The following is a 14,492-nucleotide window of genomic DNA, read 5'->3' on the forward strand; positions in this document are numbered from 1 at the left end:
TGATCTTTTTCCATTATAATTGATATTTTAGATTGCTTTATAACTGCCTCAGCTATAAATTCATGCCCATTATTTGTAATAAGTGCTGGCCTCATTTAAGTATGTTGGCTGTATTCCCAGAATAATGCTTTTGGAAGGGAATCTGTTCATACTGGGAGAAGTATGGGAGAGTGAGGAATGACCTACAACCCCCAAAATCTCATTAATAATTAATTGTAGCAGGATAAGATAGAAATCCCTTTAAAAACATGATCTAGACATACACACAATGATTTCTTCTAACCCTCAAAACAGCTCAGCCCAGACCAGCCTGTTGGTCAGTTCGGAGGCTGGCAAAGTGTAATTTTGCAGCAGAGCTGAGCTCTGCAGCACCAAGAGTGCAGAGAGCGTAGGACAGGGGACTGCTGAGACGGTGGAGGATCTGGGGGGAATAGGTTCGTATCCTGAAAAAAGCTATCATCACCAGGGTCCGTCCCCAGTGCAGCCGGGTCAATACAGTGGACGATTTGCTTCTGCAGAGCCCGTAAAGGAGTCTGTACGTTCCCTGCTCCGTCTGTGCACAGTGCGAGACCCAACGGCGGAGAAGCGCTGCCTGCATCCTTCCTTATTGGAAGTATCATCTTGGTTACCTGAGGGGCTCTGAAAACGTATTAGGGCATGAGCTACTTCTCTGGCACAAAGCTACCCAGCTCGATAAACATCTTACCCATCTCAACTGCCCTACCTGAATGGCTCTGAGACCCCTCTCTGCTCCAGAGAGCTGCCTACATACACCCTGACCCCTCAAGAGCAGCCCCCTCCCATGCTCCGCTTGCAGCACTTCTTAGCCTGCTGGGAAGGGCAGGGGAAGAGGCAAGGGACTGGGGTGAGGTGTGGGCTCTAGTCCTACTAGAGGAGGTGGATAAAACAGAAGAGGTAGGCCTGCAACAGGGAGGCACAGGAGTGCCCTGGATAGGACCACGTACTGCGGGAGCGCGTGGAGGGGACAGGGTAGGATTGGTGCCGAGGAACTCTTGGGGAAGGATTGCAAGGGCAACGGCTGCTGCTGTTGCTCGGAAGGGCCACCCCTGCCTACGTATCTTGATACGGATTGCAGCAATGACGGCAGCGCTGGAAAGCGGGTGAGCAAGAGGTTTGCCTGGACTAGGCAGCACCTCCAACCTGCCGCACTCCATGGGCTGAGAGTAGGTGCCTAATCTGCCAAAGCCTTCCAGCTGGGTCTGCTCACGAACACGTGGCAGGGTAACATATGTGCTGTAGGCAAGAGAATGAAATAAGCTAGCAGACAAGCTCAGCGACGGGAGGGCAGGGCTGGCAGTTCGGCAGTAAGTCCTGGTTTGAAGTGCCTGGGTGAGTAGGTAGGTGGCTGCAGCCTGCTAGTTTCTGGGGGAGTGCAAAGCAGCTGAGTCACAAGTGGTTGGGTTCGTCGCCATTGTTAGTTGAGGTAAAAACTAAGCAAATAATCAAGGAAATTTGCAGTTATTAATGTCCAGTTGTTACTACTATTGAAAGCACGTAAGGGCAAAAGTGAGTTTGTACAGCAAACATAAGGCTGCCAGTTCCCAACTCTCTTGTGCTTGACTGACAACCCAACAGTGTTCTTCTAGTCCAGGTTCTATGCCTTTGAAATTTTTAATGTTTTTTTCCCACAGGAAAAAAGCAGAAGGTAAATTTTTACTAGGCAACTGCAATTAATCCCCAAATGGCATCATCATAGACCTCTAATTTCCTGGATTACCACATGGGTTGCAGTTGTATAAAAAAGAAGATTATCTCCGTGACATGGCAGTGGACAAATGTGATGGTCTTGAAGGAGGGGTACCAAGGTCAATGGGAGTGCACCTTTTTTCTTTCTCCTTCTTGTCTGTCCCTGCAGCATGATCAAAAAAAGCTAGAAAACACAGAAACCATGCCTTGGGTCTTAGTGATGGTTCCTCTCTCTGTCCTTCGCTTCCCTCCAATACCATCTGCTGTCTGCCATTCTTCCCAGGGCACCATACACTTTTACCAGGCTTTGCCTAGTCTGTAGGCTGGGTTGCCTAGTTCATTTATGGTCTTACTGTGTTGCCAGAATTTCTCTGAGGAATGCAAGAGAAAGAAAATAATCGTTTGCAGCAGTTCATGTTGTAGAAAAATCTAATTAAATTTCAAGGGATGAAGGCAGCTTCCTTATGCTAAAGACTTTCCCCTGCTGAATTGCAAAAGCATATTGGAAATAACAAAGGGCCTAAAACTTAAAAATACACCAAAGAAAAAAGCAAACAAAAAATTGCCACAAGAATGTTTTATGCCAGAAATCATTAGGCAACTGCAATTGAAAGGCCATTACCAACTCCCACTATAATAAAAGACATTATAATTGCAGTCTGAACAGCTAGGGTGACACTTTCTACATTGTATATTTGTCTCCCATGGGACACATCTTGGCACTGCTGTTTATTAATGTAGATGATAATCATACAATGAATGACTGGATTGATAAGAGTATATTGAAAACAGCTCCTAAAAATAGCTAAAAGAACAATGCACATTATATCCTTACTGGAATCCTTGAAAACAAACAGGAAGGACTGTCTTTAAAAATTACTAAAAGTATAAAATAAAGATAGCCATATCATTTAGAAAAATTTGTTCCCATTGCAACTAATTCCAAGTTTCACATTTTTCTTGTGAGAGCAGGAATCTGTCCTAGTGAGCAAAACAAATCACATAGATAATTAGATATTGGGTAAAAGGTAGGTGTATATCTCTATTGTAGTATCGCCTATATTTGTCAAGTTAGAAAACATACCAGTTTAAAATTAATGCTTTTTCTGGTTGTCAGCCAATTCTTCTTATAATTATCGTCTTTTTTCCTTCTTTTACCATTTCAGTTATTTGGGTGTTTCCTAGCCTGGGAGACACGAAATGTCAGCATTCCTGCTTTGAATGACAGCAAGTACATTGGAATGAGTGTATACAACGTGGGGATAATGTGCATTATTGGTGCTGCTGTTTCATTCCTTACTCGGGACCAACCCAATGTGCAGTTCTGCATTGTTGCTCTAGTCATAATATTCTGCAGCACCATTACTCTCTGCCTTGTGTTTGTACCTAAGGTAGGTGAATTTGTTTAGCATGGGTCTGGATTTTTTTCCTTCTGTTTTGTAATTGGGATTTAATATGTAGAAGTTTATTGCCTTTTCCAGTACAGGGGATGTGTGTAAATTCTAAACCAAGTCCATCTATAATCTCTTGTCTCTGGATCCTGAAAGGAAGAACAAAACTTCATGAGATTTTGGAGAAAGTGGAATATGCAAAGTTACAGAGGTGTGAATACATGCGTCTCTAATGCCTGTATCTTTACTGAATCTGGGACTGGGGGAACAAGGTTGTTTTTTGTCATTTCAATGGAATAGTCTCCATTTCCAAATTTTAGGAACTTTTTGGAAAGGGTGACAAGTGGGGATTCAGGAGGGACAGGTCCAGTTGACTACTCTGCCACGTTTCTTATGTATCCTAAGCAAGATAATCAGGATCTCTGCTTCTATACCTACAGAACAGTAAGACCTTTTTAGTTCACGGGCATGCTCTAAGTTCAACTATGTTGAAACCTCTAAAGTATTCAAGTATGGTGGTACAATAGGCTTTATCGGTACTTCAGAGGAAAACTGTATGTACGCTGCAAATGCTGACACTGAAGATATATTTATTAATGGGTATATTAATGGACTAAGTGAGGCACAGACTGGGAGGCATATGCTTTCATTTCTTTTTACTCCTTTGGGCTCTGAGGATGTGTTTGTTGTGCATTATTGGAAGAACTGAGAGGACACTTACCCACAGAGGGCTGGAACTTGATCATTTCACTTGCAGAGTTAAGCTTTAGACATGAGTATGACAGATCTCAAATGAAGGGAAACCGGTTTCTACGTAAGCGTACTTCAGCAAAGCCTCAAGTTCTGGAGAATGTATTTGAAATTTTGAAGTAAAATGTATAATTGTATTCATTTTCAGTGATTTGCATAAACCTAGCTTATTACCCCAAATCAAATGCATATGCAGTTGGATGTCTGAAACATTTGCGAGGCAAGAGTCAAGATGCAGGTCCTTTCACCTCTGGAATCTGTTTTTAGCTTCTTCAAATGAGTTGTGATAAAAAGTTCATGACTCTTTACTGGTCCATGTTCAATCAATGTATTGAGCAAATTATAGGGAATAGGTTCTGGTGCTAAGTGGTATCCCTGGTGATGGTTCTAAAAGGGGGACCAAGAACTATATGTGTAAAAGGAACAAGTTAACAAATTTATCTCAAAGTGTTCCCTCTGAAAGAAATTAGAGGCACAGACTAGCAATAGAAGCTGACTTCTGATCTGCGAAAAAGCAAAAGTAATTATTCTCCAGGACCAACTAACCAGGATGTTTTTACAAGATCTGCAATTCACTTCTCAAATATTAAAAAGCTGTACAGACATATATAGTCATATTTTTATTCTGGATCTTAGGCAAGAATCACAACTTCATTCTAAATTAAGGGAACATTCACAAGCACAGCAATGGAGGGTACTTCAAAATACTGCAAGATTTAAGTGTGTAAGCTGTATGAAAATGCATATTAAAACTCTGATGCCAAAAATACCTCCACAGAATGTCAGAACTCTCTTCAAAGAGAAAATATTATTAATGCTATGACATGCTCTTCTGCCCCTTTGCTTTCATGCTCCTTTGCCCATCCTTCTTTTCTGCTGCCACAGGCTCTGAAATGACTTTTCTGTTTCCTTTTTTAACCCCTTCCTCTGCTCTTCTTTTAAACCCAATTACCCTGCCCTCATTTTTCCTCTCAGTTCTTTCTACTCAAAATACAAACATGAACCGTAGCCAAACTTGAAGCGTGAAGTACTTCATCTCATTCCATGTATTGTCAGGTTACCAAATGCTTAGCTATTTTGCATTAAAAACGGTCATTGGATAAAGTACAAAAAAAAGAGGTTGAAGCAGGAGCTGGAATGCAGCACTTCCAATGCCCATGTGAGTGTTTTCACAGCTGGAGACGTCTTCTTGCACTTGTATATTTTGCCCTACATTTCTTCTGGCCATGCTGTGCCACAGTTACAGCAGGACGGCTGGCAAGCGCTCTCTCCTGCAACCTGCTTCAGCACAGGTTTCCCAATAGCCTGTCTGGACTCCGCAGAAAATTAGATCTGACACCGCCCAGTTTGTACATCTAGGTAAGATGTCAGTGTGAGACAGGCACCAAATCTCTCCCCTTAACAAGTGTGTAGTCAATTAGTACAATTTTGGTGACACAGGAAGATCACTGGTGAAATGCTAAAGACTGTGGCTCATCAAGCGCAGGAGATGATGATGAAGACTTGGAGGATTGCGCTTTTTCATTTATTAAACTGTGGCCAGGCAGATGGAAGCAGTAATGTGTTTCTGGGCCAGGAAAGTACTTCTACTTCTCCACCATACAGAGTAAAACACATTCCTTTTAACTGATCTTCAGCAGTCTCCTGGGCCAACAGCGCAGGAATTCAATTTTGCCCCACAGCCCTTTTATGAATCTGAATAGGCAACTATTCAACAACATAGGCAAACTAGGGAATGAAACATGATATTTTTCCCTTACTTCTTGTCAGCACTAGTAATCTTATTTACTTAAAACATGGCAATTACTATACTTCTCCAGTTAAATGTCCACCTCATCCACTGCCATTTTGCTCAGCACCAAATGCCTCAGAATAACATGAGGAAAATCCCATAGCAGAGTAAGATAGATGAGAGAAAAAAATGTTCATCACTCTCTCCATTTAAATGTATCCTCAAATACAAATGTTGATGTCCATTATACTGCATCTGGCTTACAGTAACTGCAGACGTTCTTGTTATCTGATTAAAAAATGTCCAGACATTTTCAAAACTGTTATAGATTTCTGGGCTCAAGGATATCTTGTAGAAGTGATCTGCAGAATTCAAACATACATTATGTATATTTTACCTGTTAGAAGTTAACTACTATGTCTAATCATCTTTTTAAGGGCCAACGTCTATAGTATTTTTCAGCATACTCATCACTTCTTTAAAAGAAGCAATCCTAACATGTATTCTCTCTTCATGAAGTAATTTTCCCATATTTACCTATGTTTATCAAACTTCCATGTCCTTCCATTTTTTCTGCTCCATCCCTTTTGAGACAGAACACTGTGCTCACTTCTAGTCACCCACCGAGTGCATACCATCGTTGGCTGCAATGGCATTAACACATTAATTCTGATCCAGTTTCCTGCAGAGCAGCAGCAGCAAGGCAAAATCAGTTCTAGGGGGCCAGGATTAAAACATTAATTTTCTATGTTGGTAGCATTTTTTTTCTGTTTGGCACTGAATCTTTGTAGATATTCAGCATTGACTCTTTTGTCGAAATTGAAACTGCATGAATGTGAGGCAGCAAGACAGAAGTTCCACTGACTTTATGGCCAGAAAAAAGGGAAAAAAAACATCTAACCTCATCCCTTGTGCAGCGTGAGCGAACACATTGCCCATGGACTTTTCCATCTAATCCACACCATGTGAACGAATTCATTAGAGCATATGTTCTTGTGGCAAAACATCCAGTCTTTATATATAAACTCCCAGATGAAGATGAGTCGATGGATGGCAATACTTGTATCCTATATTCAGTTTGAACTTAGACCATATCAAATTGCAGAGCTTTTATCTTGTAACAGTTTTGCCTGCTAATTTAAGAAGCCTTGTAATTACCATTCTTCACCTTTAACTTCATTTTAATGCAGTTTTTGGTCTGGGAGTTAGACACACTGGTCATTACAGCCAGCCTAATTAGAATCAAAGAAATGTGGGAGAGGAGGGGCAGGCAGCTCTAGGAAGACTCAGCTACAGCAGGTTACTCAGGACCTTGAGCAGTTGGGTCTTGATTATCTCCAGGGATGAATACTCTACAACCTCTCTGAGCATCTGTACCAGCATTTGACCACACTCACAGTAGAAAAAGCTTTTTCCTGATGTTTAAATGAAATGTCCAGTTTTTCAGTTTGTGCCTCCCTTCCTTTCATTAGGCACCACTGAGAAGAGTCTGGCTCTATCCTCTTTACTCTCTCCCATCACATATTTCTACACATGAATAATGTTCCCTCCGATCTCTTCCATCTCAAGGCTAAACAATCATCAGTCTCTGCTTGTATCATAAAGGTTCTGATCCTCTTCAAACTTTGTGGCCCTTCACTGGGCTTCCTTCAGTAGGCCCATGTCTCTCTTGTAATGGGGAGCCCAAACCTGGACACAACACTCTAGGTGTCCTCTCACCAGAGTTGAGTAAAAGGAAGGATCACCTCCATTGGCCCAGGCTCACGTTCTCCTTGGTGTCCACCACAATCCCCAGTGCCTTTACTGAAAAGCTGCTTTCCAGCCAAACACCCTCAGCCTGTTTGGGTGGGTGCTTGGGGTTTCTTTCTCCCCAAGGGCAGGACTTGGTGTTTCCCTTTGCTCAGCTTCAGGACATTCTTGTTGGCCCAGATGTCCAGTCTCTTGGCATCCCACTGAACAGCAGTGCAATCAACTGGTGTCTCAACCCCTCTTCCTCTTTGAGGATCATCTGCAAACTTGCTGAAGGTGCGCACACTTCCACCATCCAGGTCACTAACACAGATGTTAAACATTATTGGTCCTAGCATGAACCCCTGAGGTCCAGTACTAGTGACTGGCTTCCACAATCCTTTAGGCATGGCAGTTCAGCCAGCTTTCAGTCTACCTCACTGGCCACTTACCTAGTCACTACTTCATCAGTTTGACTGTGAGGACATTATGGGAGACAGTGTTGAAATCTTTGCTTAAGTCAAGAAAAATAACTCTCTCCCCTCATCTACCATCCCAGACATCTCACTGGAGAAAGCTATCTCAGGTTGGTCAGGCAGGATTTGCCCTTCATAAATCAACGATGACTGCTTCTAATCACCTTCTTGCTCTTAATATGTTTGGAAATGGTTCCCAGGAGGATTTGCTGCAGCACCTTCCATGGACTGAGGCGAAGGTGACCAGGCAGTATTTCCTCAGATCCTCCTTCTCACCTCTCTTGAACACAGCTGTGACATTTCCTTTCTCCCAGACCTCAGGAACCTCTCCCAGTCAACATCCCCTTCCAAAGGTAATTGAGAGTGGCCTCGTAATGACATCGGCCAGCTCCCTTAGTCCTCAGAGATACACCTCATCAGGTTGCATGAACTTGTTGTGTTCAATTGCTTTAGGGGTCTGGGATTTCTGAAGGCAAGTTTTACCTGTAAAGACTAAGGTGAAGGCGGCATTGAGTACCTCAGCCTTCTCCATCTCCTTTATCATCTGAGAAAGGAAATTTATTTTCTTCAAGCATCATCGCGATCTGCAGACTTGGTCTGTAAATACTTGTCAGGGACCAAGTGCTTCAGTATCTGATCAGTCAGATCTCTCTCTGTGAGAAGTTAGGTCCTTATTTCATGCCACGGCAGCTGCAGAATAGTTTCATGCTCCGAAGAACAAGTGGGACCAATTCCAAAATGGGGCTATACCACAAAATCTGGCTGTGCCGTGCTTACAAAATGATTGCCCCTTCTCTTTTTTCAGACAACTCAACACCTTTGCATTTATGATGCACGGCCTGTGCTCTCAGGGCAAGGAGCTCCTTCAGCTTTGTCTGTATACAAATATATAAGTATGCTGCTTGGCAAGTAATCACAAATTCTGTATTCTCTAGAGTAATCTGAGAAGCTCTTTCCCCTTTGCCAAACAGCTAGTAGCTTTCTCTCCTCATGTCGAGGTGATATTTTCACGTTGTCACTGAATGTTAAATCTTACTTATATTCGCTCAAATGAAATATGTTTAAGGTTAACCTTTTTTTTAAGTGGCTTATTTAATTTATTTGAACAGATTTGGTTTATTTTGGGTCACTAAAACCTAATTAAGTTTCTGTTATCTCCAGAGTGCAATCTCCCAGGAGTTTTTTCTGTTAATGCTCCTGCTTCATGCCTCTCTCTGCTTGAGTGTTACTTGTAACAGTAGGAAAGGAGAAATTTCAGATGAAACTGTGCTTGGGAAGAGAAGGGCTTGGTGGGTTGTTTTTTTTCTTAAAGAAGGAATATATCGTTTGAAAGTACAAAGATATCAATGAAGGAGAAAAATATGTCTGATTAAATATTTAAATGTATTTTTAACATAATTAAAATCCAGTTAAATATATTTTAAATTAGTTTTTCCTATTTTTTTAACACTTCCCTTTGCAAAATCATTTTGGTTCAACCTATTCTGTAAAGTTATTCAGAAATCGTCTCAAGTACTGCACATGGCAAGCAGAGCTCACTTTCCAGAATTTTGTACTTGAAAGTCAGAAAGGAACTCGGTTTGCCTGTCAATATTTTGAGATACGAAAGAAATAGCTGCAAAAATAAAACTGTGGACAGGATTTCTTAAGGCTTCTAAACCTTTCAGCTCATCACACTGAGGACAAATCCAGATGCAGCCACACAGAACAGACGATTTCAGTTCACTCAAAATCAAAAGAAAGAAGATTCAAAAACATCAACATCAGTCACCAGCGTCAATCAGGCCAGCACATCTCGACTAGAAGGGTTGCAGTCAGAGAACCACCGCTTGAGAATGAAAATTACAGAGGTATTGTTTATTGTATATACTGCCTAGGCAAGTTTTTTTTGTTATTTTTTTGTTGCAATTCTGTGATCTGCTTATATGTTGACTACTTTTTAGAGGAAAAAAACCTAGCTTTCCCCATAGAAAAATACTGAAATAATAGGAAAGAGATGATTTCTATGAATAGCTAATTAATACAGCAAATAGTTAGCAGGTGTGATAAAATGAAAATGTGCCTTAGCAAATTAAAATGAAACTTCCCCTATTTATTTGTAACAGGCAAATTACCCTGCTGCTTCACATGGACATGCTGAGCACCATGGAGCAATAGCTCTAGAAGCGCAACCTTTACATGCAAGCGTAACAGAGACCCGCAGCCCCAGGGGCACTTAAGAGCTATCTTTGTTTCTGTTTGTGGCTGAGCTCAGAGACTGCTGTTGCTGTTATTTTCCAGCCTCTCTGCGAGTTCGTTCAAAAACTTGGTAGACAGATTTTTACATCTGCCATGAAACAGAATCACATATTTTCTTAAGGTAGAAAAGACTTTTAGGATCACGTAAGCTGACCCTTTTGGCACAAAGGCTGTGAAGCTTCTTCAGTCTCTACCGAGAGAAAGGCTAAGTACATGGAGTGCATGAATTCCATTAGAGCTATAACATGTATATTTTTAATTATGTCCATCCTTGCTCAGGAGACCTCAAACAATGACATATCAGCCTTGAAGACTTCCCATTTTGTGAGAGAAGATAACCATAACAGATCCAAATCTTACAAAAAATGAACCTGTTCTTGCCTAGTCTGTGAAGTATTCTTATACCTTGAAGAAAGGTATTTTATTGCAACCATTACTTCGTCATCCAGATCTTAACCAATGACAACTGCCTAGGTAACCAAAAGGTTTTTACTCAGACTACCAAAGACACCAGAAGCAAAAATTATCTCTGCCTCGTTAAAGAAATTTAGTTCAGCTTTGCCAGGTCCCTTCCACGTGAGAGCCTTGCAGTTTTTCATGAAGGCTCAGCTGACTGCTGGCTATTTCAGTTTCTTTATCCTACTGTAGTTTTTTCTACTAAGCCTCCTAACTCACAAGATCTCAGCCTGTGCCTTGCAAGGCTCATAATGGTGATCACAAGTAAGGCTGGTCAGGGCAATTGAGCCATATTAGTGCATGCAGGACCCTGCCGATCTTTTTAGACTTTGCTTAAATAGATTAAATTAAATAGCCAGAACCAGTAGGTCCAAATAAGAGATTCATTCTCAAGGGGATTTGGAGCATGCCCTACCTGGCTTATCTACCTTGAGTTGCTATGTCCCAGTTCTGTAAGGAAACAATGGAAATCTAAATTCAGCACTGTTTTAAAATTCAGTTAAGCCAGTAGTGATTGAGACATATTCTGGACACCGCATCCTGGACAGCTGTTCACAGAGAGCATCCCAGATCACCATTAAGATGCTTGTATCTGGTTATTTTCTGCTGGGGCTGTAGCCAGCTGAATACAAGTTGTAGCCCATTGAACACAAGTTAGCTGCTGGGGAGAGCACCTTGTGTCCAGCTCAGCGCGAAAGGCCAGGGCTGTACCAACCCGGCATTTGTGCTCTGGCTCTTCCAGTCAAAAAAGATCTGTGCTTCTCTCCCTCTAGTTCTTAAAGGATGCTTTGGGGGAGAGAAACAATTGCGATTTTTGGGTTTTTTTCCCCCCTCCTCTTGTTTCCCTATGCTATCAGATTACACAGTTTAAGACACAAAAGATTTAAAACACAGGGGTAGTTTTCAAATCGCAAAAGTATAGAGTGTTCTCAGCCCCCAAACTAAAAGCTGTGAGTTGGATTTTCTTCAAAATTTCACACACACAGAGACACAAACAAAAAATCTAACAGGAGTCTGTCTCTCTAAGAAAGGTAAAAGGAGTAAAGATAATCTTTAGGAAAAAAAAAACATTCCTGGTAGAGTTGACTGCAGTCACTCATGTGGCTGGACATGCCCCTGATGCCATAGTTCACTTATATTCTCTTGTATGGTCGATAATTTGATTGACTTAACAAAGCGGTTATAGCTATATATGCAGCATTTGTACACACAAATAATAAATAGTTGAGAGGTTTTCAGACTAGGCTTTCTAATGCCCATTTCTTTCTCATTCAGCAGTACATCTGAATTGCTTAAACTCTCAACTACTAAAGCTTATTCCTCTCGTATGCCCTGTGTGCAATATCACAGCTGAACGCGGTTTGTTACTTGTAGCATGATCTATAGAGGTAGTGTTGTAGTGCTATAAGAAAACTGTATTTGGCACAGTGTGGCAATTACACTACCACCTGCCTTCTAGTCTAATTACGGAAAGCTATGCAATTACTGCAGATACCTGAAGGAACGACTCTTGAATTTTTAGGGATTCATACTCTTTCTGTTTTGCAGCTGGACAAAGACTTGGAAGAGGTCACGATGCAGCTTCAGGACACTCCTGAGAAAACAACATACATTAAGCAGAACCACTATCAGGATCTTAATGACATTCTTAGTATACGGAACTTTACAGACAGCAAAGGTGAGAGTTAGTAAAATGCATTAGTAGCTTAACCCACCAAGATTTGGAATAGCAATCTCATTGGATCTGTTCCAGAGCACTTGGACCTTGGTAAGATAGAGCTTTAGATATTTTGGTTGCATTACAGAAAGCATGCAGATTCATATAATAAGCTATATGGTACCCACTGAGTAGTTATTTCTCTGTACATATGTCTTCTATTGTATGCCCTGTGTGCATAACACACATGGCAAAGTGGGAAACTTTTAAAAGCATACTTGTGTTCGGAAGTCAAGGTTTCCGTGCTGCATGGAGGGAGGAAAGTCACAGAGTGTTTCAAATATTGTGAGAGTTAATTGTGCCAGCCTTCAGCAGCAGGAAGCCCAGTTTAATATGTGCTCGTCTGAGTAGGACGTTCAAATTCTGCTTTTGGACACTGCTACCAAGCACATAGAAGAGAAGCATGTAAATATTTCAGTGCTGATTTGGACTCTAAATGTAGAATTGAAGGCACTCATGTATGAAAATTCTTCCCTAGGAACTGATAAAAAAGGATTTCATGACGACTGTAATATTCCTAAGTTGTTTCTACTGTGTCTCTTGCATCACTCCCTGAAGAAATACATCTGAAAGAATTGCTTCCATTAAAGCTATTTCGCTTTTGGGAAGCAATAAGATCTGGTGCATAGTGCAATAAAGAGGAAGCCAGGACACTCAGCTTCCATTTCTGACTCTAGAATGTATCTACTTTGCGACTTTTGGCGAATGACTTTTTGTACAGCTGAATATTAGTATAGTACGTGAAAAACTAGTTGCCCTGTGTTGGGAAGCCATAGACTTGCATGTTTGTTGCCATGCTAGGCTCAGGCTTCCCACTGATGTGGCAGCGTAAGTTTGGTTGAGTGGAACAGAAGCTACCACTGTAAATACAGTTGTTGAAGAATAATTTTAGAACAGCAACAGTTCATATATGCGTTTGAAGTATACTGAAATTTTGGTTGGATAAGGTTACTTTTTCATGCGCTTTTTGTTTTAGCCTGGGTATACATTTCGTTGTGTAACTTGTGGCAAAAAAAAAGGAAGAGCTCCATAGAGTTCCCGGTGTCCTTTTTAAAATTAAAAAACAGAAGGGGGAAAAGGAGGAAAAGGAAAACGTAAATAGCTGCTGGAGGCGTGTGATTATTGGGCTGAGATCAGCAGCAAGAACTAACATCAGTGAGTGGGATGAGGCAGTTTTACCAAGTGTTTGAAAGGAACACATAGAATGTTCCACTCATGTCAGATGCTCTAGGAAAAATGATAAATCATGAATAATATTTCAAGCAGAAAAGATACATTACATTGTGCCAAATGCCCATCTGAGTTTGGGTATGAGAAATAAAAATGCTTCTCAAGAGATACGCTGGGTATAAATTTAGGATGGGATGCTTCCCACAGCAGGTTGCACTCCATTAGCAGTAGGATGCTGGCAAAGAAATCAAGGAGAAAATATAACCTTTCTGCACTTACTTGTGGCTGTATCTACAAAAAACATTGATGCCTAACTGCTGCTTTAAGAAACAGCATCCAAGATTGTCTGTGCTCCTAATTTTCCCCCAGTACAGTTCCCCAACTTCTACATATTTACTGCAGGGTACATATTTAAAATCACCTGTAAGTACATAGCCTTAATGTACAGAGTAGCTTGGAACTATGTATTATTGGGATTTACAGGGTAGATATTCTTCTGCGTACTGAAGTTGCTGGATGCAGCTTTCTGAATGGACCTACCACATAAAGCTCCATACAAAAGGGTGGGGAGAAAGAAGAATGTTTTCCCTTGGCCATCTTTATATTGAATAAGTTAGAGCATCCATTCACCTGCGAATGAGGAAGACCTGCATCCCAATTTGCAGCAGGTGTTTGAAGCTGGGTCCCACACCTGGTGGCGAATGCCCCAAGCATGAGTATTATGGAGTATCCTGATCCTGACTCGAATGACATCAAATATTCATACTTCCAGACTCTGAGCTACCATGTTCAACAACCCTTGCTAGCCTTTTTCTGTCCCTCTCTGTTTCTTCTGCCTCTTGTTTTCTGTCTTTCCCCATTTCCCCGTCCCTTAGCTACACATCTGAATCTCCTATTTCTCTCACTGCATCCATTCCCAATAGTCAACCTGTGTGCTTAATTTAAATTTGCCGTTCCAATCAAAATAACAAGGCTTTGGAGAATTCATGCTGCTGAGTCACTGCTGCTTCTGTGCAGATGCAAACAGACATCACTTAAATGCTACTTAAAAAAATTATGGCTCTTACGGCTACAGGAAAGCTAACTCTGACTGACATAACTATGCTTTCTGTAGCTATGTATTTCAT

At 41.3% G+C, this 14,492-nt stretch overlaps 1 protein-coding gene across 2 annotated transcripts in view; it reads left to right on the top strand.

Annotated features, from left to right (window-relative positions):
- GABBR2 (gamma-aminobutyric acid type B receptor subunit 2) overlaps positions 1-14,492 on the top strand; it is a 495,489-nt gene that overhangs the window by 464,580 nt on the left and 16,417 nt on the right. For both annotated transcript variants that reach the window (XM_069778774.1, XM_069778775.1), the window contains exons 15-17: positions 2,874-3,098; positions 9,452-9,634; positions 12,027-12,156. In XM_069778774.1, coding sequence (XP_069634875.1) covers positions 2,874-3,098; positions 9,452-9,634; positions 12,027-12,156 — 538 coding nt within the window. The remainder of the gene's footprint in view (positions 1-2,873; positions 3,099-9,451; positions 9,635-12,026; positions 12,157-14,492) is intronic.

This window comes from Haliaeetus albicilla, chromosome 3 (assembly GCF_947461875.1).
Source record: "Haliaeetus albicilla chromosome 3, bHalAlb1.1, whole genome shotgun sequence".
Taxonomy (NCBI): Eukaryota; Metazoa; Chordata; class Aves; order Accipitriformes; family Accipitridae; genus Haliaeetus; species Haliaeetus albicilla.